This window comes from Eulemur rufifrons, chromosome 5, assembly GCF_041146395.1.
Source record: "Eulemur rufifrons isolate Redbay chromosome 5, OSU_ERuf_1, whole genome shotgun sequence".
Lineage (NCBI taxonomy): Eukaryota > Metazoa > Chordata > Mammalia > Primates > Lemuridae > Eulemur > Eulemur rufifrons.
In genome coordinates this window covers 39,913,060-39,939,026 of record NC_090987.1, presented here as the reverse complement: position 1 = coordinate 39,939,026, position 25,967 = coordinate 39,913,060, and the positions used below count along the sequence as shown (strand labels likewise).

Here is a 25,967-nt window from a genome sequence, read left to right as displayed (position 1 = left end):
CCCCATGTCAGCTCTGAACATTTTCTTCTTAACCTGACAAATGTGATGCTGCAGCCGATGAGTTAGTAGCTGGACAGTGGAGGTGGGAGGCCCTTTGCTCCAGCATGTGGGGAAATGCAGTTGCTAGCCACGGGCACGGTTCAGGGCAGCCCAGGCCCATTACTGCTGCTTCCCTTGTGCCAAGCCCATACTTTTTGGGTTTTTTGAAGAGACAGAGTCTTAATCTGTAACCCAGGCTGGAGTGCAGTGATCATAGCTCACCGCAGCCTCAAATTCCTGGGCTCGAGTGATCCTACCGCCTCAGCCTCCCAATTAGCTGGGACTATAGGTACATGCCACTAGGCCCAGCTAAGTTTTTATTTTTTGTAGAGAAGGGGTCTCGATATCTTGCCTGGGCTGGTCTTGAGCTCCCGGGCTCAAGTGATCCTCCCGCCTCAGCCTCCCTACGTGCTGGGATTATAGGTGTGAGCCACCATGCCCAAGCCTATAATTTATAAGCCTTTCTTAAGAGACTACATTAACGCAGAAGGCTGATATCAGCAAAGAATCAGGAAGGGGGCTGCAAAACTTGTCTTTCCTCTCCAAGCATTTAGTTTTACTGGTGAGTTATTAAGCTTTGTGGGGCCAGAATGGGAGAATCAGATGGGTTAAGATGGACTCAAGTTCAAGACTGGAATTTTGCCTGGAAAGAGCCTTTTCATTCTCCGTTATTTTCTGTCCCTCCAAATACACTGTAGTCCAGTTAATTTTATAGGTCTTTCATGACTCATAAAAAGCGCCAGAGTTCACAGTTATTATCTATCAATTTGGGCTGTGCAGTCTCCTCTGAAGAACTTGAAGAGTTGCCTCCTAGCTGATTTATCGCAGCAGGAGGAGTGACGGAGGCCTGCTTGAGCTGGAGGAAATGGCTGGGGGCGCTGAGACGCGGGGTCTGTCACTTCTCTCTGAGAAGAATATCTTTCCAAACCCAGGCTGCATTCCTTGGACAATATGAATTATCCATTAATCATCTCCCTTTTCTCTTTCAGCCAATTTGAAGACGCTGAGGCTCCCTGTGTGGAAATCATTTTTTGGCTGTCTAAAGAACATTCAAGTCAACCACGTCCCTGTCCCTGTTACTGACGCCGTGGAAGTCCAGGGGCCTGTCAGTCTGAACGGTTGTCCTGACCACTAACTCGAGCCCATTTCACAGCAAGGAAATTCACCTTCCAAAGCACTGATTACCCAGCGCACCTCCCGTCCCCGCTCCAGATCATTCTTGACTCGAGAGACCATCCAGATGGGTTTAGTAGAAAATCTCATTTTGAATCCCAACCACAGATACCCATCATTTTGGCATTCGGTGCTACATACGTATTTTATATAAAAATCCTATTTCTTGAAGAAGATAAATCGTTATTCACATATGCAAAAAATGCTTTTGGTAATATTAATTTCCACTAAAAATTAAATGTCTTTTAAAGAACATTCTTTCTACTTGTTAAAAAAATTAAATATCTTTTAAGGCACTTTAAGAACGTGAAAGTTTTACATGTGTTAAAGGGTTATAATTTATGGGGTTAAATAAATGCAGTATACTCCTAAAATTATGATGTTTTATTAGTATCAAACCAATAGCTTGTGGTCGTTGTTAATTGTATTAATTCTTCAGCACTTGTGAATTATGCTGCCTACAACACAGTCTTCTAGAAACAATTACTTGAGCATACACTGATGAGGTTCTGTGTGTGCTCAGTGTTGGAACTACGTTGAGGTATAAGAAATAACGCCTGCCCTTAAGGATTATGTAATCGAATTGGGAAGACATAATATATTCATAAAATAGTAACTAACAAACTGAACTAATGGACCCATTAATTAATGAAGCTCATTGGCTTCCCAATCTAGCCTTCCCCAGTCTGCTAACAACCAAGCCTAGATTATGATTATCAATTCCTTGAGGTCACAAACTGCCCATAGGGGAGCTGAGGTGGATGTCTGTACTGTAACTGGAGCTCTGTACGGCAAGCTAACAGGAGGGATCACTTCTAGTTTTATCTACAAAATAATGAAAAATGTACTAGACCAATGTTATTACCCAGCACCACTTTCCTTAACAAAGATGACTATGAGAGTATTTCTGTATCTTCTACACAGTTTGTTCATCGGAAGAAAAATAACAAATAATTCTAAAACTTGGATGTAGTAATCCCATGTGGTATCCTTTAGCTGCATGCCCTCCGCCTCTGAGACTGATCACATTTCCTTCAATCTAGTGTTCTTTTATGAGCTTCACACTGCAGTCTTATGGGTCTGCTTTCTGATGACCATATCTGTACAAAAATGGAATGTTCTTCTGGAGAGGTGGCAAGGTTGAATACATCACAGGAAGTAGTCAACAGAGGCTGGGTGGTGGTCCTTTGGAATGCCACGTTGGGCTGGAGGTTGAGTTACAGGACTCGAAGTCATGTGCTTTCTGAAAATACTGATTTTTAAATGAAAAATCCACCAGGCAATTACCACCGAGGAACCAAGGCTGCATGAAAATCACCCATTTTTCCTCTTGGGCAGGTCTACACTAAACCCACGGTTCTCTTTTCTGGGTTCCCGGTGTTAACCTAACTGAATCTAAGGAGTTACTCATCAGTGCTCATTTGTTGGCACTTCCTAGATTCATCATAAAGGGGTAGTGAATTCTTCGCTGACTAATACCAGTGGTTTTCTCTCTGTTTTGTAATAGCTTGAAGAACAGCTGCCCATCTGCCTTTGCTGAATGTAATTCCAGCCACCAGAAAGCAGCAGAGAGAGTCACAGATGAAATGACAGTTGAGGAGACAGAAAGCCCTCCACGTGACTATTCTCAGATTGTAAATGTGCATTCTCTGAAAAGAATGTCTACAACTCCTCAACCAAACCATCCTGGAAGTTATTTGTTACGTGCCATAGAAATATGATCACTCTGACCTTGTTGGCTCCCAGGCAAATTGGGCTGACCTTGAGGGAGAGGCTCAGCAGGCCAGCGGGATCAGTGGTAGAGGACGGACCCGTTCACTGTGGGTCCACCGTTGGGTCCATCTTGGTCCCGTGGATTGGGCCCTGGAACCAGCGCATCTCCCTACACAGCCGGTGCTTCGGGGGCGCTGAGTAATCTTAAAGCGATCATGCACCTTCATGGGCCTGCTTCCTTCAGCATCTCTCAGGGCACTTGTCCTGGAATATCAATTTATTTATTTTCTTAAGACAAATTCTTAGAAATAAAACTACTAGGTCAAAAGATATGAACATTTTAAGGGTGGTGGTTAGTATTGCCAAATTGTTCCCTGAAAGTTTATATCCATTTACACTCAGAATCATTTTAAACTGGCCTTATCCCCTGAGGCCACTGCATATAAACCCACCAAGGCCTGTCCACCGTCTTCAGACAGGAGCAAGCCAGCTCTCAGAGGTCTGCTGTGACCCAGGCTAGTGTGCACACCACCTGGACACACCGGGGAGCCGGCTGGTGTTTGGCTGTGATGGGTCACCCTGCAGAACGCCTTAGGAGAGGGGGCCGTTTGATCACCAGTCCTGCAGAGCTGGGGCTGAGCCACAGACACAGACAGGTTTGCAGAATGCGTCACACTCAGAGAGCTCCAAACACGAGCCAAGCCTTGGCCGTGCTTCCAGAAAGGACCAAGGCACTCCTCCGAGGCTTTGAACAGTGCACTGGGCCTCAGTGACAAGTCCAGCCAGCCGGCTTCTCCCTCCTCCACCTTGGAAGTTCGCTTTCATTGGGATTGAAACTTTCATAAGAATTCTCTCAGGCAAAATTTCCAGAATTTAAATTGGTAAAAGCTCAAGTCCCCGTCCCTCCCACCACCATGCCCAACAGAGGATCCAAAGCAGAAGTTCCTTTTTCTCAATGTGGGTGATGGTAACATGGTGGAGAGTGGCAGATGGACTGTGTTTCCAGTTTCCTCTTTTGACAAACAATATAACCTAATTCCTCATCACAGAAATTCCACCAGCACAGTGTCTGCTGCCTGAAAAAACAGAGACAAAATTGGAATACCTCTGTTAATCATCCTCAGGGTGAGGAACCTTATTCTCCCAAAGCAGAGGGCAGGATCCCGAGATGATGAATACTATTTACTGTAAATGTCTTTTCTCTCTGGCTTATAAAGGCTTACATGACCCCAGAATATAAAGTGTACCTTTCCATTGCCAGAAGGTTTTATTCCCATAAATTTTGAATGTGTGGTTTATTTTACTCTACATTGAGTCCTTGATAAAATGAGAATTGAGAGTTTCAGAGGGTAAAGGACCAGAACTTTCTGCAGCGCTTGAGTCTCCATGAACGCCCAGAGAGAGCACAGCACACACTTACTGATTAAACCTTGCTTAAAAGGCTTTTGCTTATTAATCAGTAACTTAATCGTTTCATACTCAGAGTGGATGCATTCCTGGAGAGTAATAATGGAGCCGTGTCTCGGCGATGTAGCTTGGCGTGGTGTCCATTCATAAGGCCAATCCCAGAAGGTATTTACTACTCCTACAGGAAATACGCTTCCTCAGAAATAAAGTCTCTATTCCAGAAAATAAGTGACCGAGTCTATCTAGCATTCAATCACATGCTGTCAACAGAGAGTAAAATCCCGAAAGTCCATGTTTTCCCGAGAAGGGCAAAGTTCTTGGTGAGAGGGAGGCCTCTGTCAGAGGCTGAAGGACATCCTGGGACTTTGGAACCAAAGACAGCTGCTGCTGTGACAGCTTCCACCAAGCCCAGCTCCCAGCAGGGTTTGTCTCCTGCTCCTAGCACCCTGTGACCCGTCTTCCCACTTTCCCACACTCAGAGGAAAGCCCCGCCCCACCCCCACTTCGGAGAAGAGCCAATGCTCTTGGAAGTCACTTGCATCTGAGCCACTCCTTGCTTTCTGGGGCCTACACTTCCAGCTGAGGTTTAAGCCTGCAAGCTTTCTACCACGGGTTAAAAATAGTCTAGAAGTCTGAGGGACACAATTACCTCCCTTACTTCACAAGGCTTCTCTGAGAGTTAAATGAGACAATGGATGTAAAAGTGTTATGAGAACATCATTGTTAGAAGTACTACAATTAACACTGTAAAACTTGGTGTGGAAGGGTCAGAAGTTGAGTACTGCCTTGTGGCTTTAGTGATTTCTAGGAAATGTCTGAATATTTAAACACTTGGATATTCAAATATCCAAAAGTATGAAAGCCAAAGACTAATAAAGAAGTTCCCTATTCTACTCGTGACTTCCCTTTTCCTGATTTGCCATTCTAAGGACACTGGGAAGAAGTAAATTCTCCTCTGTGTTGCATAGCATCGCTGTGGGCGAAAGTAAGATAGATTTCAAATTAAGCAGAAACCTCTTTTGTGATGTGCCCAGCTCCCATCCCTCTCCCGGACCACTTGTGGGCCTGCCACCCTGACTTCCAAGTGACTGAGGCCTTTGTTCGGCTGCTAAAGTCAGCCTTGCCCACAGGTCAACCATGTGGGGTGTTAATACCCCCGGTGTACCCCTCCTCTACATACCTTGTGCAAAATGATACTATTTCATTTGCAGAAATCCAATCCTGGGAGAAAAGAGGAGAGCCAGCCAAGAACTCATTCTTGACGAGGAGGTTTACCAAGCGTTTAGCTTTGCCTTGATTTCAGATGTTGCTTAACTGTCCTGGTTTCTCCAGTTCAGCCAGCACAGTATTGCTCTTTCAACAGGTAATTGGCAGGTAATTGGCCTTGTAAGCCATTAAGTCACAGACCTAGCTCCCAGGAGATAACAAGATCTTAAAACACACAGCATGAGTAAAGATTAGCCCCTGCCCTGGAGTTTGTCATTCCCTAGATAGGGGTGGGGCCCAGAGATCTGCATTTTTAATAAACGCACCAGGTGATTCTCATATTGGGCAAATGTGAGAAATAGAGTAGCATAGGAACAAGTACTTCATTAAACAGAACTTTACATTTCATTCCTTTTCGGCTAGGTTTCCCTAGAAAATGATCCTATTACCAGCATCTAAATCTAATAGAGAATCTGCACTTAAGTAAGGATCTGGTGTAGGCTTCTGGTCCATGCCAAGCAGCATAAACTTCCAGAGCTGCTGCAGCTGGGGGACATCAATTGGTGTTGCACAGGAAGCGTAAGGGAGCCCATGGCCTGCCCGGTGGTGGAAGCCATTCTTTGCTCTCATCTCAATTAGGAAATAACTCTTCCCATCCAAAGAGAATAGGGAGGCACCTCAGCTAAGTCGTGTGTAATTTAGGAATGAAAAAATGTGAAAATGAACGTTACAGACAGAGGGAAGAGCACGTGCAAAGGCTCAGAGAGGAAGGAGAGCGTGGCTTAGACTTCTGGATAGCGTGAGCAGAATGAACAACGGCAAGAGGTAAGTGCCTATAAAGAGATGGTTGGGGGGCGGCAGGGCAGGAGCCAGGTCCTTGGAGGACACGGTGATCCCTGCTATCTGCTGTGAAGCACTGGACTAAGCGGGTGGCATCTTTGGTGAGGGCAATTTCACTGGCATGAAGGGGCCAGAAGTCAGATTACAATAGATGGAAAAGGGGTGATGGGGGGCCAGAAAGTGTCAGCAGTTCATGTCAATCACTCTCCCATGAAGCTTAGTTATCACGAAAAGGAGAAAGAACTTGGAGGACCTGTGATTGAGGCAAATTGCTTTGTTTTGTTCTGATTTAAGAAAGCAGAATAAAGTGTTTTGTATGCTGGGAAAGACTTAGTTTGCAGGGAGAGGTTAAAATCAATGGCAGAGGGAAGATAGCCTAGTCACTGAAGAGGGGGCAGGCAATGAACTTGGAGGACTCTTGGAGGGAGTGACCTTGAAAAAAAGATAAAGAAGACCTCTTCCACTGAGCCCAGAAGAGAGGACATTGTGTGTGGGTGGGGAGTTTAGGGAGCTTCTGTTTTCCCAGTGAATTAGGAGATAGGATTGTCTGGGAGAGGAGGCTTGAGGCGAGCAGGGAGAGCGCCCGTGGGCATGTGGACAGCATGAGGGTCACGTGGGCAGGTGCACGGACAATGGCTGCAGAGGGCACTTGGGGCTTATCATGGGCCATCACCTTAGATAGGTTTTTTAATGATACTGACTCACATAACTAACACTTAGGCAGGTAGAGACATAGAGAATAAAGCTTGTTGATTTTTTTTTATTTTTTTCTTGTTTTCACTTTCCATTTTCCAGGTGCCAAGAGGTGAGTCATCCACTCCCTTCAGCTCACAGCCTGGTTAGTTGAACTCATCCAGTGGTTCTCACCCTGCATGGAGCAGCAGAAGCATCTGGGCAGCTGTTTTCAATACAAATGTTTGTACTCCAGCCCCAGAGACCTGAGCTTGGAGGGGCCAGGCACGCCTGATTTTTTAATGCAGCCCAGGTGAGTCTAATGGGCAGACAGGAATTGAGAAGCTCTGATCTTAGCCGTGTCCAGGGAAGGATCCTTTCCAGTTCCCTGGTGAGGAACAGGTGGAAATTTATGAGAGATGGCCACTGAAACTCTTTCAAACTTTGTTTCATATATGTATCTTTAGCTACAGTAAATGTACACAGCTTTTATTTTAGAGTCACCTTTTCAAAAAAACCTTTTGAATTTCTACAAAGTCCTGAATTAAGGACTTTAGATATTGTTCTAGGTAGATGGGAAGGGAGACTGGCCACATAGATCACCCGGACTCAGAGGACCACACTGGCCATCGCAATTAGGGGTCTTGCTTAGCTGAGGAGCACACCCTTGTGGGACGGTGGCACTTCAGCCTGACTGTCTTCTGTGTGCTGCTCATTACACCAGCCGGGGCCTCCAGGAAAGAGGGAAGGAAAAGGTACCAGGACTAAGCAGATGGTATTGGCTCCCGTGTACTTGGAGTGGGTCCTAAAGATCACCCCACACACATACGCACAGTCCCCAACTGGCAACAAAGAGTGGGTGTTCCAGATAAGGGTGGTGGGAGAATGGACAGAGCAGGCGAGTAGAGTAGCCAGGGAGGTGCGTGACCAGGGAGAGAGGGTATCGTGTTCCAAATGTGCCCTCATAGTTGCATTTAAATCGTGGGAGGCAGAGAGGCACTATCTTGTCTCCTTGGCTCAGAGGAGGGAGGCAGTCCGGGACCTCTACAACCCTTCAGTAAAATCAGCTGCTTTCGACCTTGTCGGTAGTCTTCACCGCTGATTGCCTGGTGCAGGATGTGGTTGAAGCCACGGGGACCGGGGCCCTGCCTAATGCATTGCCATTTACACCACCCTGTCACGATCCTCCTCACCTTTGGCCCTTACCCCTTCTCGCATCCTGAGGTGTCTTGCTGCCTGCTGCAGGCATTGTTTGCAAGTATTTGCCCAGTAGCCAGAAGCCCTCGCACACCAAAAGGCTCTGTTTTCACCTCTCGGGCATGAAAAGCCTCTGACCAGAGAGCGCGTGGGTGCTGCCCCGTGGCATCCCCCCCCCCCCCCCCCCGAGAACTGGCACAGTCGGTGTTGGCTGTGCGGACGGAGACTGTTGGGAACCGGGCGACTGAGCAAGCCGACTCGGCAGGTTCCTTGTAGCTGACCCTGCCTCGCACATGCTGCAATAAGAGGCACCTGCCGGCCTCATTAAACCACGCCCCCTGGACCCGCATCGTTAGGCCACGCCCACCGGGCTCCCCCCTGATTGCAGCAGGGGTCGTGAAGCAATCAAGGGGGCACGCTGGACGCCACCCTGTCTGGCCCCTCTTGTCGCTCGTTTTTGCCGTGGCAGCTGTCTTTTGTGCGGGACCACGGAGCAGGGTTGCAGTAGATGCTGCAATTAACGGAGATCAAACAAAGATCAGGGGAAGGTCCAGAAAGCCGGGGCATCTTCCCCAGAGTCAGCTGCAGCGTTTTTTGTCGTTGATTTGTCTTTTGTTGTTGTCAGTATCTCCGTTTGCTCTGAGTTCTCACTAACCTCACCAGCATTGACGTGGGTCCCTTGGGGTTTCGTGCCCCCGAGCATCAAATGGAGAGATAGAGGGAAGCTGCGCTTTGGGCGGGAGGCCTGGCCCCGTTGCACATCTGCGGCGCAGTAATCTTGGGCAGGTTTTCTAACGTTGCAGAAAAACAAATCACCTGGCCCACATCCAGCCCCAGGATAAAAAGAGCAAAGACTCCTTGAGACTCACACAGGATCCAGCCCGCATTTCCAGGGTAGGAGTCATGCAGGGATTTGAGTCGAAGCTCTGCCTGGTACGGAAGGGGGATGTCACTTATGCTCTCTACACCAAGGAAAGCCACCACAGGCCCGGAGGAGGCTTGGTCAGAGGCAGGGACAGGCACTCTGACCTCATTTCTTTCAGAAACACACTTGACTGTGGGTACCATTAGTCTGTCTTATAGACCGAGAAGCTCAGGTTCAGGAAGCTTAAGCAATTTGGGGAGATTCACACCCAGGCCCTCTGACTTCACAGCACATGTGTTCCCCTGCACCACGCTGGGATTGTGTTATGGAAGGGAGAAAAAACTGGAAAAAGCAAGTGTTTCAACTGGCTGGAGGGTACATGAAGGGAAGTAATAGGGTCCAAGTTTGGAAAAGTCATGGCTTCTTTTAAAAAGCATCTCTCTGCGTCTGAACTTGACCTGCTTCTGATCTTGGACCAAGAGAAGCTGGGGCGGCTACTGGGTGGACATTTCAAATCCTGATGATACTGTTGTGCTGTCAATCATTACACAAATGCAAGAGCTAACAGCCCTGTGGTCTTAAGACTCTGCAGAATAATTGCAGAATAATTACAAGCTGGAAAAGCCCTCAGGCTGAAGGAAGGAAAATTTAAAACAGAGGAAACTAATTACTGTCTAGGGCATCCATTCTCTGGCTTCAGACTCCCGCCCACTAGATGCCCTCTGTCCATTTCCTTCTTTCGGTATTTTCTTTTACACACTCACAAAATGGACAGGAACCTAAAATAAAAGCAAATACTGGCTATGTAGGAAGAAAATATGAGGCACCCTGGGCTTTGTTTGTCCTGTTTCCTTCCATTAAATTCTTTTATGTAAATTGCTTCCCCCTGGTGCCTCAGGCATAATAAATATTCCTAGAAGGAAGGAAAGAAATTGCACAAGTGGAAGATGAACTAAAATGTAAAGATTTCCAAACCTCGCCCTCACTAGTATCATGTATTTTACTACTAAAGATTAATGGGAAATTGTTCCATTCATTAATCAAAGGAAGACTTTCAGAAAAAGCGTGGCTCCTCATCTATTTGGTGAAAACTAAGGAAACCATTTGTCCTCTTGGGTCCAGAATTTCCCTGTGGTAAATGGAGACAGTTCCACCAATGGATTCATAAGAATGACACCATCACCCATGTGCAAAGTGCCTCTGTGGGTGTTTAAAATAATTAAAAAAAGAAACTTCTGGCTACAATGTCAGACTATCTGGGAGAACTTGATTTGCACATTCATCAAAAGGGGTTTAGAAAAGGTTATGACCACCAGACAACCAGATAAGAAAATAAAGTCACCCTTCCCCTCGGGTAGGGTGGCATTCTTACTTCCTCCAGAAAGTGTTCTTCCACCGTAGATGGAAGCTTTTAAATTAGGGGTGAAGTTAGCTACCTAGAGACAGCTGGACAAATTAGCATACTTATAACAGATAATTAAGCCAAAAACTTCAGTTGAAAATAGTAATTAATCACCAAAATAACTTTATTCAACTTATTTCCCCTGCACACTGTTCTAGTCTGACACACACAGGATCGTGCATTTCCTGGAGTCATTCTCCCCCCAACACCACATTTATGAAAAACAGCTGGCACGTGAGTGAGCTTAAGGGCTTCAGCTCTGATCCTACTAATCCTCTTTTGCTAGAAGTGACTTTTCTGTACACAGATACAAAACCACTATGTAGCTCTCCAAAATCCAAGCACTAAAATAACACTGAAAGCTTACATCTTCTTTCAAAGACATGCTTTCCAAAGGAGTGTTAGTCACCCAAGATATAGCTAGCTTTCAGTGACCTGAGTCACACAGTTAATAGGACTGAGCTGTCCGTGTTTGACTCCAGGGAGCCACTGTCAGCACTAGCTTTCATTATTTGTACCTACGTAATTGATGGAGGGTGTCTTGGGGACTACAGATTCTACGATAGGGACACCAACCCAAATTTTGTATATGTAGGGATTTCAAAAAAGCATAGAGTATAGCAGACCAGAAAAATTGGTTAGCTTTATTCTTTTTAGTATCAAAAAGAATTTATTCTCCTTTTCCATAAATGGAGGTGGTGTTAATTCTTTCAATATTGGAGTGCCTTGGGCCTCCACCATAGCTGCTTTCTATACATACAGGATTTACTCCGTGCCGAATCCCACACTCATTCACATCCAACTGCCTCCTTTGTATCTCCACTTGGATACCAACTAGGTCCCTTGAGCAGAGTATGCCCAAATCTAAAGTGTTTATTCTCACCCAAAGTTGTTCATCTCCGGAATGTCCCCGTTTCAATAAAGAGTATCACCATCTACCTCGTTGCTCAAGACAAAGCCCTCTGAGTCATCTTTGATTCCTCCAGCCAGTCCTCTCAGCTCGACCTCCCACATACATCTCCATCTGTCCACGTTCTATCTTCACTATCACCCCCCACATCAGCCCATCGGTCTTTCTCCTGAGCTGCTGTCGTAGCCTCCTCCCTGGGCTCCCGCATCAGCTCTAGCTGCCTTATAAATCATTCTTCCCATTCAGCCAGAGTGATTTTTTTAAATACATCAGACAGATCACATCCGTCAAGAAAATTCTTTATTGAGAAATGAATGTTTGAGACACGTATTACAATGAATGTGTTAGCATCATCTATTTCAATCAGGCCTGAAGGTAGAAAGCCAAAGATTTGGTACATTCTTGGCGGGGGGAGGAATAAAAAGAATTCAAATCCTGTAGGTGTTACAGATAGTGGGCTGAGTCCAATTCTCTATGTTAATCCATTAGTATGTTGCTCTAGGATTGATGGTTTTGTTCTAAAGGAGACAGTATTAGACTTTTAAAGTCTGGGTGTTTCTTTAAAAGTTCTTATAAATCAGCCGGGACACTTTGATCATGAACAAGTACAGAACAAGTCTCAGTCTGACACACGGGCCTCCGCCCCTACATGGGTTAGGATGAATGTTCTAGGGCTCTCCAAGTCACATGTCCCATACAATGTCCCAGCCTTTCTGCTCAACGATTAGCTGTAAGGGCTTTATAACTCGAGGCCTGTCTCCCCATGACAACTGAGTCAACAGTCTTTCACCTTCCCAAGGTTCTTTGCTAACAATTACTTATTAGAGGTCTGTAGTCTCTGACTTCATCATTTTTAATAACTCTAGTAGCCCTCGCAAAATTATAGGCCTTATAGTTTTCCAATTCTACATTAAAGAAAGTGGGGTTTAAAATTTCCTGTGTCCACATGTTACTCCCCTGCTTAAAACCAAAGCTCTTTATCCAGAACTCAGGCCCTGGGAGAGTGACCTCCGTTGCCCATCCCCGGCCTCCTTCCTCCTCCCCACCCAGCGCTTTTGTGGGATCTTTCCCTTCTCCCTCCCCCTGCCTGAATGCTCTCCCCTGGCTCTTTTCACAGCTGACCTTTGAGTCTCCAATAAAATGTCAGTTTTGGACAATCTATGTGAGCGAAAAATGTGTTCAGGTGCAAGCGACAGAAAAGCAAACTAGCCAGGGCAAAAAAACAAAACAAAAAAAACCCCAGAGGTTTATTTTTCTTACGGGAGCTGTCTTGAGGAGTAGTTTCTGGCTTTGGTTCGGCTGCTTAATGACATCATCGGGGACTCAGCTGTCAGACTTTTATCTTTGTGCTTGCTCTTACATGATCTCAGAAAGGCTGTCACCAGTCCAGATGGCTCATTCATTTTGTTTGAGGCAGAGAGTATAGGGGTGAAAGGCAAAAGCCTTTCTCCTGACCAGGCAGAAAGAGAAGCCTCCCTCACCCCTACCCAGAGACTGTCCCCCGAATCTCCCTGGGGTTCCGGTCTCCTTTTAAGTCAGTTGCTTAGGAGGGGAATAGGATTACCATACTGATTTAGATAAGCGTGGTTCAGCCCTGGGTTGGGGTAGAAGCTACCATCTCACGATCAAGAAATCTCATCTGACATCTGAACACACTGGGTCCTATCAGAAGAGAAAAAGTTGGGGATGGAGGGGCCTGGACAGTGTCTGCCTCTGTCCCTCTACCTTCTGTCATGTCACCCTATTCTTGTCCTTTACTGCAGCAGCCATAATCTGTAGAACCTTGTATATTTCTTTGTTTACTGGTCGATTGCTGGTCTCCCACACTGGAAGAGAAGCCCCTCAATGAGGACGGGGACCTTGCTAGTCTTGTTCACAACTGGATCCACACCTTCTGGCAACCAATAAATGTTTCTCTGGATCTATGAATAAAAATTCCTACTGCATTTTCTTTGACCACTCCCTACACATCAGCTGCTTTGCACGTGTTAGTGCATTTGATAACCGTAACTGCTCCGTGCAGTCCATATAAGTCTCCCCATCTAACAAAAGAAAAAAATGGGGGCTTCACAATGAGTGGCAGGGCTTGGGTTTGAGCTCCAATAGCCAGGCTCCAGGCCTAAGTGATCCTTAGGTCACTAAGTGACGCTGCATCACAGATGCAGCAGGTACCTGCTGCCTACCTGTTTCGCATCCTCTCGGCCCGGCTCTATTCTCAGTGCATCTGCAGGAGATGATTTCTTTTGAGCTCTTTTTGCTTAGTATTGATGGGGTCCAATGAACAACGGATGAGGACTGGCTGATAAAGTCTCTGGCCTCTGTATTTCAGTGGGCAATTCTGGGATTCCGTATGCTCCTCAGAGCCCAGTGGAACAGAGCCCTCCCCCACTGCCCTTCGTCCCCTGTTGCAGGCAGATTAATGGTCCCCAAGGATGCCCACATTCTAATCCCAGAACTTGTGACTATGTTACCTTTTATGGTAAAGGAGACTCTGCAGCTGTGATTGAATTAAGACCCTTGAGTTGGGGAGATGAGCCTGCGTTATCCAGGTGGGCCTAATCTAATCACACGGGTCCTTAAAAGCAGAGAATTTTTCCCAGCTGTGAACAGAAAGAGCTGCGATGACAGATCAAAAGCTCAGAGAGATGTGATATTTTTGGATTTGTAGATGGAGGAAGGAGACACAAGCCAAGGAATGCTGGTAGCCTCTAGAAACTGGAAAAGGAAGGGAAAGGATTCTCTCCTAGAGACCCCAGAAAGGAGCACAGCCTTGCTGAGACCTGGACTTCAGCTCAGGGAGACCCGCATTGGACTTCTGATCTACAGAACTGTGAGTCACTAAGTTTGTGTTTTGTTCAGCCACTACGTTTGTGGTCATTTGTTACAGCAGCAATTAGTAACTAATACACTCCATATTATTAATTAAATTGGTTTTTCCTTCTTCCCTGTGCCTCCTCGCTTCCTAACTCCTACTCCCAGGGTTATAATGACCTGTACTCAAGCCCTTGTTTCAGGTGCTGTTTAATGGGACCACAAACCAAGACAATGGATACACTTTTTACTTACCTCTGAGGTTCTCATATTCCCCACCCCCACACCTGGTGTTCAGTGATTCTGGAATTGATCCAGGAAACAGCTAAGATTCTTAAAACTCTAAGCTTCTAAGCAAATTTACAAGTTGTAATAAACCCATAGCATTCTCAAATGAACAATTAACATTCTCTTGGCTACTGGTACTTTTTTTAATTACATATTTTATTGATTGATTATTATTTCTAAATGTTGTCACCATGATTTATGCCATTTGGAAGGAATTCAATGCCTCAGAGAAACATTATTAAAATGGAACGAAGCCCGAGTATTTTACTGGAGCTGAGATCTTTTGAAAACGTCCTAGTCTATGTTGCCTGATGATGACATTGGTACTGTTAAGGGAATAGCAGTGATTGCCTGTGTTGAAAAGATCATCGAAAGTGTTCAGCTCAAAGAGCTTGGTGGATCTCACAAAGTATATGTCTATGCAACAGACAATTGTTCAATTATTCATCTTCCTCCTATTTTCAACTCTTCAAGAGTATGTTAGTGCGTCCTTGAAGGTGTCCTAACCCAGATTCAGGGATTGTGTAGTAAACCACAAGGCAGGGTGAGTTCTGAGAGACTGTGGCAGATACGGTGGTGGACACCACGCACGAGCTTTATCCTGCAGAACTGAATTTCTAGCCCTTTTAGCTTTCTTTTTCCAATAACTAATTGTAACCTTGTTAAAGTCTGAACAAGTGCAGGTTATGTTCTTTACAAGGATTAATAACCACAGGCTACTGGGGGCCACAGGCTACAGGAAACCTAGTTCTGGCTCAGAAATGCTCTTGTGTACCTATGTCTGCTGTAGGAGAGAGGTTGCTATAAATAGCAGGCCAGGCATAACTCCCTCGGTGCTGCTCTAATGCTCTGCAAATTTTGCAATTGACTCCCTGGGCAGGAGTGGGCAGCTGCTCAGCAAGCAGGGACAGAGGCTGCTGCAGGGAGCCGAGACCCCACCAGGGCTGCCCTCGCTGCAGCCCCTCTACCCTTCCTCCCACGACGCAGTACAGTGAGTCTTTGCAAGGTGTGGGCTTTAAAAGCAAAAGGTTTTATTATTACCATTATTACAAAAGTTTTACAGAGGTACAAATGTTTGGGTTACATCTATTGCATTTGCACCACGCAAGTCGGAGCTACAAGCCTGCCCCTCCCAGACCGTGCCTACCGCACCCATTAGATGTGAACTCCTCCCCGCTCCCACCTGCCCGATCCCCAATGAATGTTTATGTGCACATAAGTGTTCATCAATTAGTACCAATTTGATGATGAGTACATGTGGTGTTTGTTTTTCCATTCTTGGGATACTTCACTTAGTAGAATGGGCTCCAGCTCCATCCAGGATAATACCATAGGTGCTAGATCACCATTGGTTTTTGTGGCTGAATAGTACTCCATGGTATACACAGACTACATTTTATGAATCCATTCATGTATTGATGAGCACTTGGGTTATTTCCACATCTTTGCAATTGTGGTTGTTCAAAGGAGGCCTCAGGTCTGCATCACATAAGATGACAAGTAAGTAAACCTTTAAATATTGCCACTCCTGCACCCCATCACAGTCACGTCACAGTCACGATGGGTTGCAGGCTGCTAGCTCCCACGCCTCCCGGTGACAGGGTGTCAGCGTTAGGGAACAGAACGACGAGAGCTAGCTAGCAGTCCACTCAAGAGCAAGGGGAGAGGCAGGAAACACTGAGCCCTTGAAATGCTCTGCTCCAAGCTGGTGCATAGTGCAGGCATGAGAGAGAGAGGGAGCAATGCCAGGAACTACAGGCAGGGTTAGTTCTGTGTGCCTAAGGGGAGGACAGAGAAGGAAAGGAGAGAACGAGGGAGATGGGAAGGGAAGGGAGGAAGGCTCTATTCCAGAATCTGGAATTGGGTGTGAATAAATTTTTGAAGTAAGTAAAGTGTGTCTTTGATGGCTCTCCAGCCATCTCTCTGCCTTGTGTTAGGACCCTCCTCCCCCAGGGACACTGTCGCCAGGGCCTGTAACTGTGGCAACCCTTTTTGCATCAGGTTCGTCCCACTCCCAGCCGTTCATCCTTATCAAAGTCAGCCTGACCTGTGTCCCCATTCCCTGTGCCTGATGTCTGCCTGCTGCCAAAGCAGCAGTGAGGGACAAATAAAGAAGTCGTGGCAATTAGCTAAGATGTTACTTCTCTTAGAGGAAATAGTTTCCCTCTTCAGGCAAAGCTACGCAAAACGTGGCTCACTGTAACCCCGACTCTCCCCAGACTGCGCGGCCAAGGGCCTACGCCAGCACAGAGGCAGGACATGGGGCTATGCTGGGGACATCCCGCCTCTGTGCTGGCTCTTCCCTCTCCCCTCATGACTTGGCAATGACTTGCTCTCTCACTGCATGCAGAGCTCTGCTTAAAGTTGACCTCCTCAGAAACTGCTTCCTCGTCTACACCACCTAAAATTGCAGCCCACCCATCTGCAGCCCCTTCCCTTGCTTTATTTTCCTTTCTTATACTTAAGCACTACCTAACTTTGTATCAAACGCTCCTGTGCTGTAAAGGTCTGTTTGCAACCCCTCTAGAATATAAAAAATATACACTGCGTATAACAAGCTACACGCTGTCTTTGTGCAAGAGAGCAAACCGTCTTCTCCATCCTGCCTCGGAAGAGAGGGACCACACACAGGTTATGTGGCCAATGTGACTCTCCGTGGTGGGGTCCTCCTCTGCAGAACGTAGCAACCCATGGACAGCTCCCCCAACCCATGGACAGCTTCAAGTTACATACAAATGTTTTCTTAAGCAGCTTTTGCCTTTTTACAGTTAAAACTCTAAAACACCAAAATAGCTTATTTCAAAGATTTGATCATAGACAGTATTAATTACTTTTGGCCAGATGCAGTGGCTCCTGCCTGTAATCCCAGCACTTTGGGAGGCCTAGGCTGGAGGATCGCTTGAGGCCGGGAGTTCAAGACCAGCCTGGGCAACATAGCAAGACCCTGTCTCTACAAAAAATAGGGAAATTAGCCAGGCATGGTGGCATTCACCTGTAGTCCTAGCTACTGGGGAGGCTGAGAAGGGAGGATTGCTCGAGCCTAGGAGTTCCAGGTTACAACAAGCTATGATTGTGCCAGTGTACTCCAGCCTGGGCAACACAGCAAAATGTTGTCTCCAAAAACATAAATAAAATCTAAAAATAAAAATCACTTTTAAACATTCACATATAGATTTAAAAAGCAGGTTTTCTCCATGAGGAACCAAGAAGTTGACCAAGAATGGAAAAAAAAAAAGGAACTCAGTTATTCTGGGACTCAAGCCATTCTCAGGGCAGATGAGGCTGGGTGGATCCATACCACGTGGGCACCAGGAGGACCAGCTAGAGAAATAGGGAGAGGAAATTGGGAAACAAGAAAAGTCTGCCCTTTGGAAGCTTCCACCTCCCCTCCCCAGCCAGTAGAAACTCCCCACCCCTACTGGCCCCACCTGCCAACACCAACAATGTCCCTTTCTCACCCACTATTCATCAGACCTGCCTATCAGGAAAGAAGAATTCACACAAATGGTTGGAAAACAACAAATCCAACTTAACGTTAAGTTTCCCAGGAATTGTGGAATTTTAAACAGATGTGAGAATTCATCCTTAGAAATGAAGCTCAAATATCACTTTCTTTAGAAAGCTCTCTCTAAGCCCCAAGATGTGTTCATTGCTCCTAGTGGGGGCTCCCATAATATTCCGTACATGTCCCCATCTTGCACCTGCCACATTTTATGACAGACTGTGTGTCTTTACATTCCAAGGGGCAAGGGATATGCCAAGCTCCTAGGATAGGTATTTCTTGACATAGAGCAGATGCCTACTGAGCAATGAAGGAAGGAAGGAGCAAACGAATGCGTGCCTGCGTCCGTTTCCCCTGCTGGACCAGCGCACCTGAGGGACGGAAGTGCTATCCTATCACCTTTCCATCTGAAAGGCAGTGTAGCACAGTCAAGGTCGGACGCTGCACCACTTAGTAGCACTAACTGTGCCTCAGTTTCTTCCTCTGTAAAATGGAGATAATAGTACCTACCTCATAGGATATAGTGATGATTAAAAGGGTTAACATATTGAAATTACTTAGACTGGTACCTCTCATATTGTGTCATGTGAACATTAGCTATTATTATTGTTATTACTTGAATTCTTAGCCTCTACATAGCCGAGAGTAAGTAAATGGACACATTGTGCATCAGTTATAGATGGACAGGGTACAAAGGTACAAGTCCTCCTTTCCCCTGCAAACCTACCTATTTCATGGACACAGGCAGCAGGCTCTGGGCACAGATGATGAGAAAGACAAAGAGGAGATTTACTAAGACAAATTCCACCAACCATGGACTTCACTTGCCCGGTAGGGAACAATAATTTGTTATATAATTTTCTGAGGCAGTACTCATAACAGTGGACTTTGTAACACATTTCTTTAGATGACTACTTCATGTTTCTCACTCTCTTTGACAAAGAAAACTTAGTCTTTGAGTAGACAGCTGAATGCATTCATGTTTATAACATCTATCTGTTGTCTTAGTCCATTTGGGCTGCTATAACTATATACCATAAACTGGATAGCTTATAAACAACAGAAATTTATTTCTCACAGTTCTGGAGGCTGAGAAGTCAAGATCGAGGCATATTCAGTGTCTAGGGAGGGCCCGAATTTTGGTTTGCTGTGTCTTCACATGGCAGAAGGGGCAAGGCAGCTCTTGGAGGCTTCTTTTATAAAGGCTCTAATCCCATTAGAAAGGCTCTCGTCCCATGAGGGCAGAGCCCTCAGGATCTAAGCACCTCACGTAGCCCCCAACTCCTAAGATCATCACCTCGGAGCTTAGGATTTCAACATAAGAATTTTGGGGGGACACAAACATTCAGACCATAACATTTGTCCAGTCTTGACCTTAATCCTCAAGAAGAAAACATAAAGTAAACATTTGGCTATACACGACTGAATTACTACTTGAAAATTAATGCTAGTCAAGTAACTGATCAGAAATATGCAAAAATATCCCAGAACTAAACTGAGCTATGGGCAATTTGTCTTCAGTTGTGTATTTGTAAAACAAATACTGAGTTTCAGATTGATTTTTAAACTTATTAATATTAAAAAAGAGTCTAGGCCAGGCGTGGTAGCTCATGCCTGTAATTTTAGCACTCTGGAGGCCAAGGAGGGAGGATTACTTAGGCTCAGGAGTTTGAGACCTGTCTGAGCAAGAGGGAGACCCCGTCTCTACAAAAAATAGAAAAAAAAAAAAAATTAGTCGGGTGTGGTGCTACGTGCCTGCAGTCCCAGCTACTCGGGAGGCTGCGGCAGGAGGATGGCTTGAGCCCAGGAGTTTGAGGTTGCAGTGAGCTATGATGATGCCACTGCACTCTATCCTGGGCAACAGAGTGAGACCTGTGTCCAAAAAAATTTAAAAAACCAAAAACAAAACCCATACCAAAAGCAAATCTTTTAACTCTTCTTGTTTGGATCATTTAAACTAGATGTGAGATCAGGAGATACCCCAATTGATGTATTCTTGGCTGTTGCAATGAAATAATTATAGGTACATATGATGGTGCTACACACACAAACACACCCTGAGTTATGCTTTGTTCTTGTTTTGCATACTTTTTATTTAGCCTACTATATTTTAATCACTTATAGTCTATACCCCGCCTCCACATACACACACTAGAATGTTTGCTTTATATGGGCATGATTTTTTTTTTTTTTTTTTTTTTGGTTTTCACTGCTGTATGAATAGTGCCTGGCACATGGTAGGCATTAAATTTTTAAAAATTGCATAAATAAAAAAAAAAACGTATCTTTTGAAACAAATTGCATTCTCCAAGTGAAATTCAAGCACTTAATAAGATTCCGGAGGCTTGTAAAACCTCCCATGCTCTAAACCTTAGACCAGCATTTTTCAGAGCAGAGCCTGGATCTTGAAGGGAAAATTCCAAGGGAGAGAGAGGAGCTGGTGATTATTCTGTCAAGAAAGCTGCAGAAAGAGATTAGAGGACCAACTTCTCGGTGACAGGAGGGGTAACTTTTGCTTTAACACAGAGAAAAGGAAATCGGAATAAAAATAGAAACATTTGTGAGAATTTGTCTTTTGCCAGAAGATGTTCTAAGAAGAAGAAAAAAAAAAGATTGCAGACTAAGTTTTCAGGTATAGATTATTTGGTTTCCACTCTATATATTATGTGGCAAATTCTTAAAAAAAAATAATCTGCTGCCAATGAATATGCTACTGATGCCATATAAAGAAATGTGGTTATTGAATGTGTGGTTAAAGTATGAGTTTAAATGAGTTTGCTCTTTAACTAGAGCAATGAGTTTGACCTTGGGCTTATTACTTAACTGCTCTATGTCTTAGTTTTCTCAACTATAAAAAGGAGATGATAACAATACTTAAAGCCTCATAGGGACATTTTGATGATTAAATCTGTTTTTCACAGCATCCATACAAATACTAGAACTAAAACAGTAATCTGAACTCTTAAAAAATATAAGCAAACAAAAAAGCCCAAGTACCATGGTATAGTGTAAGTTCGAAAAGTTGAGACAAAACTAATCATTTATGCTGAAAAGTGAGACTCAAAAACATTTAAAGACTTTTGTTTCAACTGAAATGGAGCTACAAGGACCAACTTACCATCCTACCTGAGAAAAATATAGGAAACACGGTTTGAAAGCAACTAGACATCAGGCAACAAAGAATTATGATCTCTGAGAGACAGGAAATGATTGAAATGAGTCTACAACTGCCCCAGATTACAGCCTTGAGACTTTCCAGGCCACAGCACAGTGAGGGGAAGTCCAGGGAGACACCAGCAGGCTCTGTGAGTTGAGAAGATGGAGCTGAGAGTCAAGACGAAAGTAGCTGAAGTTCACAGGGCAGAGTCCTGGGGAGACAAGAGCTGCACAGGGAAGAAAACTTGGAGATCCTCCTCCAGTATTCAGCGGCGTACGAATCGCACGTGAAGCAACTGTTTGAGGCTGGGGGAGGGGGAAACTACTCAAAATAAGAGGTAACAGTATCCAGGGCTCAAATAGATCCAAGAATAGTATCAACTTCCGCCGGTTAGAAAGAAAACCTCATGATTCATAGGCCATGAGTAGAGTACAAAAGATCCCGGCTGAGTCGCAGGGAATAATTAGCCCTGGACCGAGCCCTGCTGCAGACCCACCTAACAAACTTTAAAAGCAAGACCTGAAAGGATTCATTTGTTTTCCAGTAACATCTTTGCATTCTAGAACATAGCTTGATAATATTTATAGCAATACAAAAATATCCAATGCTCAGTAAGATAAAATTCACAACATATATGTTGTGGACTGAATGTTTGTGACCACTCAAAATGCATGTGTTAAAATCCTAATTCCCAATGTGATGCTATTTGGAGGTGGGGCCTTTAGGAGGCAATTAGATCATAAGGGTTGAGCCCTCATGAATGCAATTAGTGCCCTTATAAAAAGATACGTGAGAGCTCGCTCTCGCGCGCGCGCTCTCTCTCTCTCTCTGCCATGTAAGGATACAATGCAAAGTTGGCAGCCTGCAACCCAGACACGGGCCCTCACCAGGACCAACCGTGCTGGCACCCTGATCTCAGACTTCCAGTCTCCAGAACTGTGAGAAATAAATATTTGTTGTTTACAAGATATTCAGTCTATGGTAATTTGTTGTAGCAACTGGAAATGACTAACACTGTTTGGAATGCAATAAAAAAAATTACCAGACATGCAAAGAAGAAGGAAAATGTGACTCAGGATGAGGATGAAAATCAATCAATTGAAACTGACTCACAACAGACAGTAAGGTTAGAATTGGCAGACAAGGGCATTAACATAGTTATAACTACATTCTGTATGTTCAGAAGTTTAAGTAGATGTGTGGAAGATATAAAAAAAAAGATCCAAATCAAAATTCTAAAGATGAAAACTACAATATGTGAGATATAAAGTATGCTGAGTGGTATTAATGGCAGACTAGACATTGCAGAAGAAAAGATTAGTGACTTGAAGACAGAAATAGAAGCTGTCCAAAATGAAGCAAAGGGAGAAAGGAGATAGTTTTAGTCAGGGTTTTCCAGACAGAACCAATAGAATATATATATGGGGAGAGAAGGGGAGAGAGAGGAGCAAGGATTTATTAGGGGAATTGAATTGCCTCACTTGATTATAGAGGTTGAAAAGTTCCACAATAGGCTATTCGTGAGCTGGAGAACCAGGGAAGCCAGTAGCAGGGCTCAGTCCAAGTCCAAAGGCTTCAGCACCAAGGAAGCTGATGGTGAACTCCGAGACCAAGGCTGAAGGCCTGAGAGCCCAGGGGCCTGCCATTGTGCGTGCTATTGTCCAAAATCCAGAGAACCTAGAGATCTGATGTCCAAGGGCAGAGGAAGGGCGTCCCTACTCTGGAAGGGAGAGCAAATATTCACCCTTGCTCTGCATTCTGGTTCCATTCAGGCCCCCAGCTGATTGGATGATGCCCATCTACACTGAGGGTGGATCTTCCCCACTCAATCTGACAACTCACATGCCAATCTCCCTGGAAACACCCTCTCACACACACCTGGGACAGCCCAAGCATCCTAATCAAATGCCAAGCCACCTGGATTTCCCTTTCAGCAGAAAAAGGATGGGCTCCATGCCTACTGAAGCACTGAGAATAAATGATGTTTTTCCAGCTACTGAGTGTCCCTTAATCCAGTCACACTGACACCCAAAATCAACCATCACAGAGACTTTCTTTGAAATGAACAGAGCATCAGTGAACTGTGAGACAATTTCAATTGGATTAATATATGTGAGATTGGAGTTCCTGAAAAGAGCACAATGATAAGGATACAGAAAAATATTTGAACAAATAATGGCTGAAAATTCTCCAAATTTTATGAAAATTATAAATCCACAAATCCAATATGCTCAGTGAATTCCACATATAAGAAACATAAATAAAACAATATCAAGGCATATCATACCTAAATTGCTCAGAAACAGTGGTAAAGAGAAAAATGTTAAAAGCAACCAGATTGCGGGGCGGGGGGGGGGGGGGAGGGGGGCACTCATTATGTAGGAGGAACAAAGGATAAGGATTACAGCAGATTTTTTGTTGGAAACAATGCAAATGAGAAAACAATGTATCAACATCTCTAAAAGTACTGAAAGGTCATTTGGTCAGGCAGGCATTAGCCTGATACCAAAACCTAACAAACTGCAGGAGAACTATGACCAGTATTGCTCATAAAGTCAACCTTTCTTTATTTGCAGATACTATGATCATCTATGTAGAAAATGTGACAGCATCTATTTTAAAAAATATTAGAACTAATATGAGTTTAGCAAGGTCATGGGTTACAAGATAAATATGCCAAAATCAATTGTATTTCTATATAATAGCAATTAACAATTGGAAGTTGAAATTTCAAAAATACCATTTACAATAGCAATCAAATATATGAAATATTTAGGGCTAAATCTGACAAAAGATGTGAAAGTCTTCTACACTAAAGACTATAAAACATTGTTGACAGGAATTAAATGAGACCTAAATAAACAAAGAGGTATAGCATGTTCATGGTTCAGAAGAATAAATATTATTAAGATGTTTGTTCTTCCCAAATTGATCTATATATTCAACTCATTGTCAATCAAAATACCAGAAGTCTTTGTTTTTTTGTAAAAACTGACAATCTGATTCTAAAATGCAAGGGACTTAGACTATTGAAGACAACTTTGGAAAGAACAGAGTTGGAGGACTAACACTACCTGAGTTTAAGATTTGCTACAAAGTGACACTAATCAAGACAGGTGTTATTGGTATAAAGATAGCCAAATACAGTAATGGAACAAAACAATCTAGAAAATGACCTACATATATATGGCAACTGATTTTTTGACAATGGCACAAAAACAATTCAGTAGAGAAAGGATAGTCTTTTCAACCAATGGTGCTTAAACAATTGAATATCCATATGCTCTCCCAAATGGACTTTGAGTCATATCTTGTACTATGTACAGAAAGAAACTCAAAATGGGTCATAGGCCTAAATATACAACTTAAAATTATACAATTTCTATAAGAAAACCTAAGAAAAACCATAACATATGACCTGGTGAAAAAAGAAAAGAAAAGAAAAGAAAAGAAAACATAAGAAAAACCTTTTGACCTTAGGTTAAACAAAGATTTCCTAGATACAGCACCAAAGGAATAATTCAAAAAAGAACAAATTGATAAGTTGGACTTCATCCAAATTAAAAACTTCTGCTCTTTCAAAGAATGAAAAGGACAGGCACAGACTGGGAAAAAGTGTTTGCAAATCATATATCTGATGATGGAATTATATCCAGAATATGTAAAGAACTCTCAAAACTAGATTTTAAGAAAACAAACGACCCAATAAAAACATGAGTAAAAGATGTAAACAGACACTTTGCCAAAGAAGATCAACTTACTGTAAATTAAATACATGAAAATATGCTCAACACCATTATCCATTAGGGAAATACAAATTAAAACCACAATGAGATATCACTATATACCTATTAGAGTGACTAAAATCAAAAAGATTGACCATGCCACGTGTAGGTGAAGGTGGGGAAGAACTGGAACTCTCCTATACTGTTTTTGGGAAAGGAAAATGGTACACACACTTTGGAAGACAATTGACAGATTCTTTGAAAGTTAAACATACACCTACCAGCCATTCTGCTTCTAGGTGTTGAATGAAAAGGAGAGGAAATATATATTCATACAAAGACATGTGTATCAATGCCCACAGCAGCTTATTTGTAAGAGAAAAACTGGAAAGAACCCAAATTCCCATCCACAGGTAAGTGGATATACTGCTGTATGTCCGTATAATGGAGCACTACGACTCGGCAATAAAAGGAATGAGCTATTAATATACACTCCAACTTGGATGAATCTCAACCTGATTGTGCCAAGTGAAAGAAGCCAGACAAGGAGTGCAGAGTTTATACTATAATATTTCATTTAGATGAAATTCTAAAAAATTATCAAACTAATTGATAATGGCAGAAAGCAGATAAGTGGGTTTCTGAAGTTGGGTTGGGGCATGGTGGAATAGGGGAGAGAGATGACAAAGGGGCGTGAGGAAACTTTTTATGATGATGGATATGTTCACTATCTTTTTGTTGATGTTTTTGTTCTTTTAGAGACAACATTTTGCCCTGTCGCCCAAGCTGGAGTGCAGTAGGCCGATCACAGCTCACTGTAACCCCAAATTCCTGGGCTCAAGTGATCTTCCAGCCTCAGCCTCCTGAGTAGCTAGGACTATGGGTGCGCACCTCCACTCTTGGCTAATATTTTAATTTTTTTTGGTAGAGACAGGGTCTTGCTATTTTCTCCAGGCTGGTCTCAAACTCCAGTCCTCAAGAAATCCTGCTGCCTCGGCCTTCCAAAGTGCTGGGATTACAGGCATGAGCCACCATGCCTGGCCATGTTCACCATCCTTGA

General features: G+C 44.0%; 1 protein-coding gene across 4 annotated transcripts in view; it reads left to right on the top strand.

The window, feature by feature from the left end:
• LAMA3 (laminin subunit alpha 3) overlaps nt 1–1,586 on the top strand; it is a 229,945-nt gene extending 228,359 nt beyond the window's left edge. For 2 of the 4 annotated variants that reach the window (XM_069468522.1, XM_069468521.1), the window contains one exon: nt 1,029–1,586. In XM_069468522.1, coding sequence (XP_069324623.1) covers nt 1,029–1,174 — 146 coding nt within the window. In that variant the 3' untranslated portion in view covers nt 1,175–1,586. The remainder of the gene's footprint in view (nt 1–1,028) is intronic. The other 2 variants (XM_069468520.1, XM_069468519.1) reach the window with 1 other exon arrangement.
• Nucleotides 1,587–25,967: the final 24,381 nt, after the last annotated feature.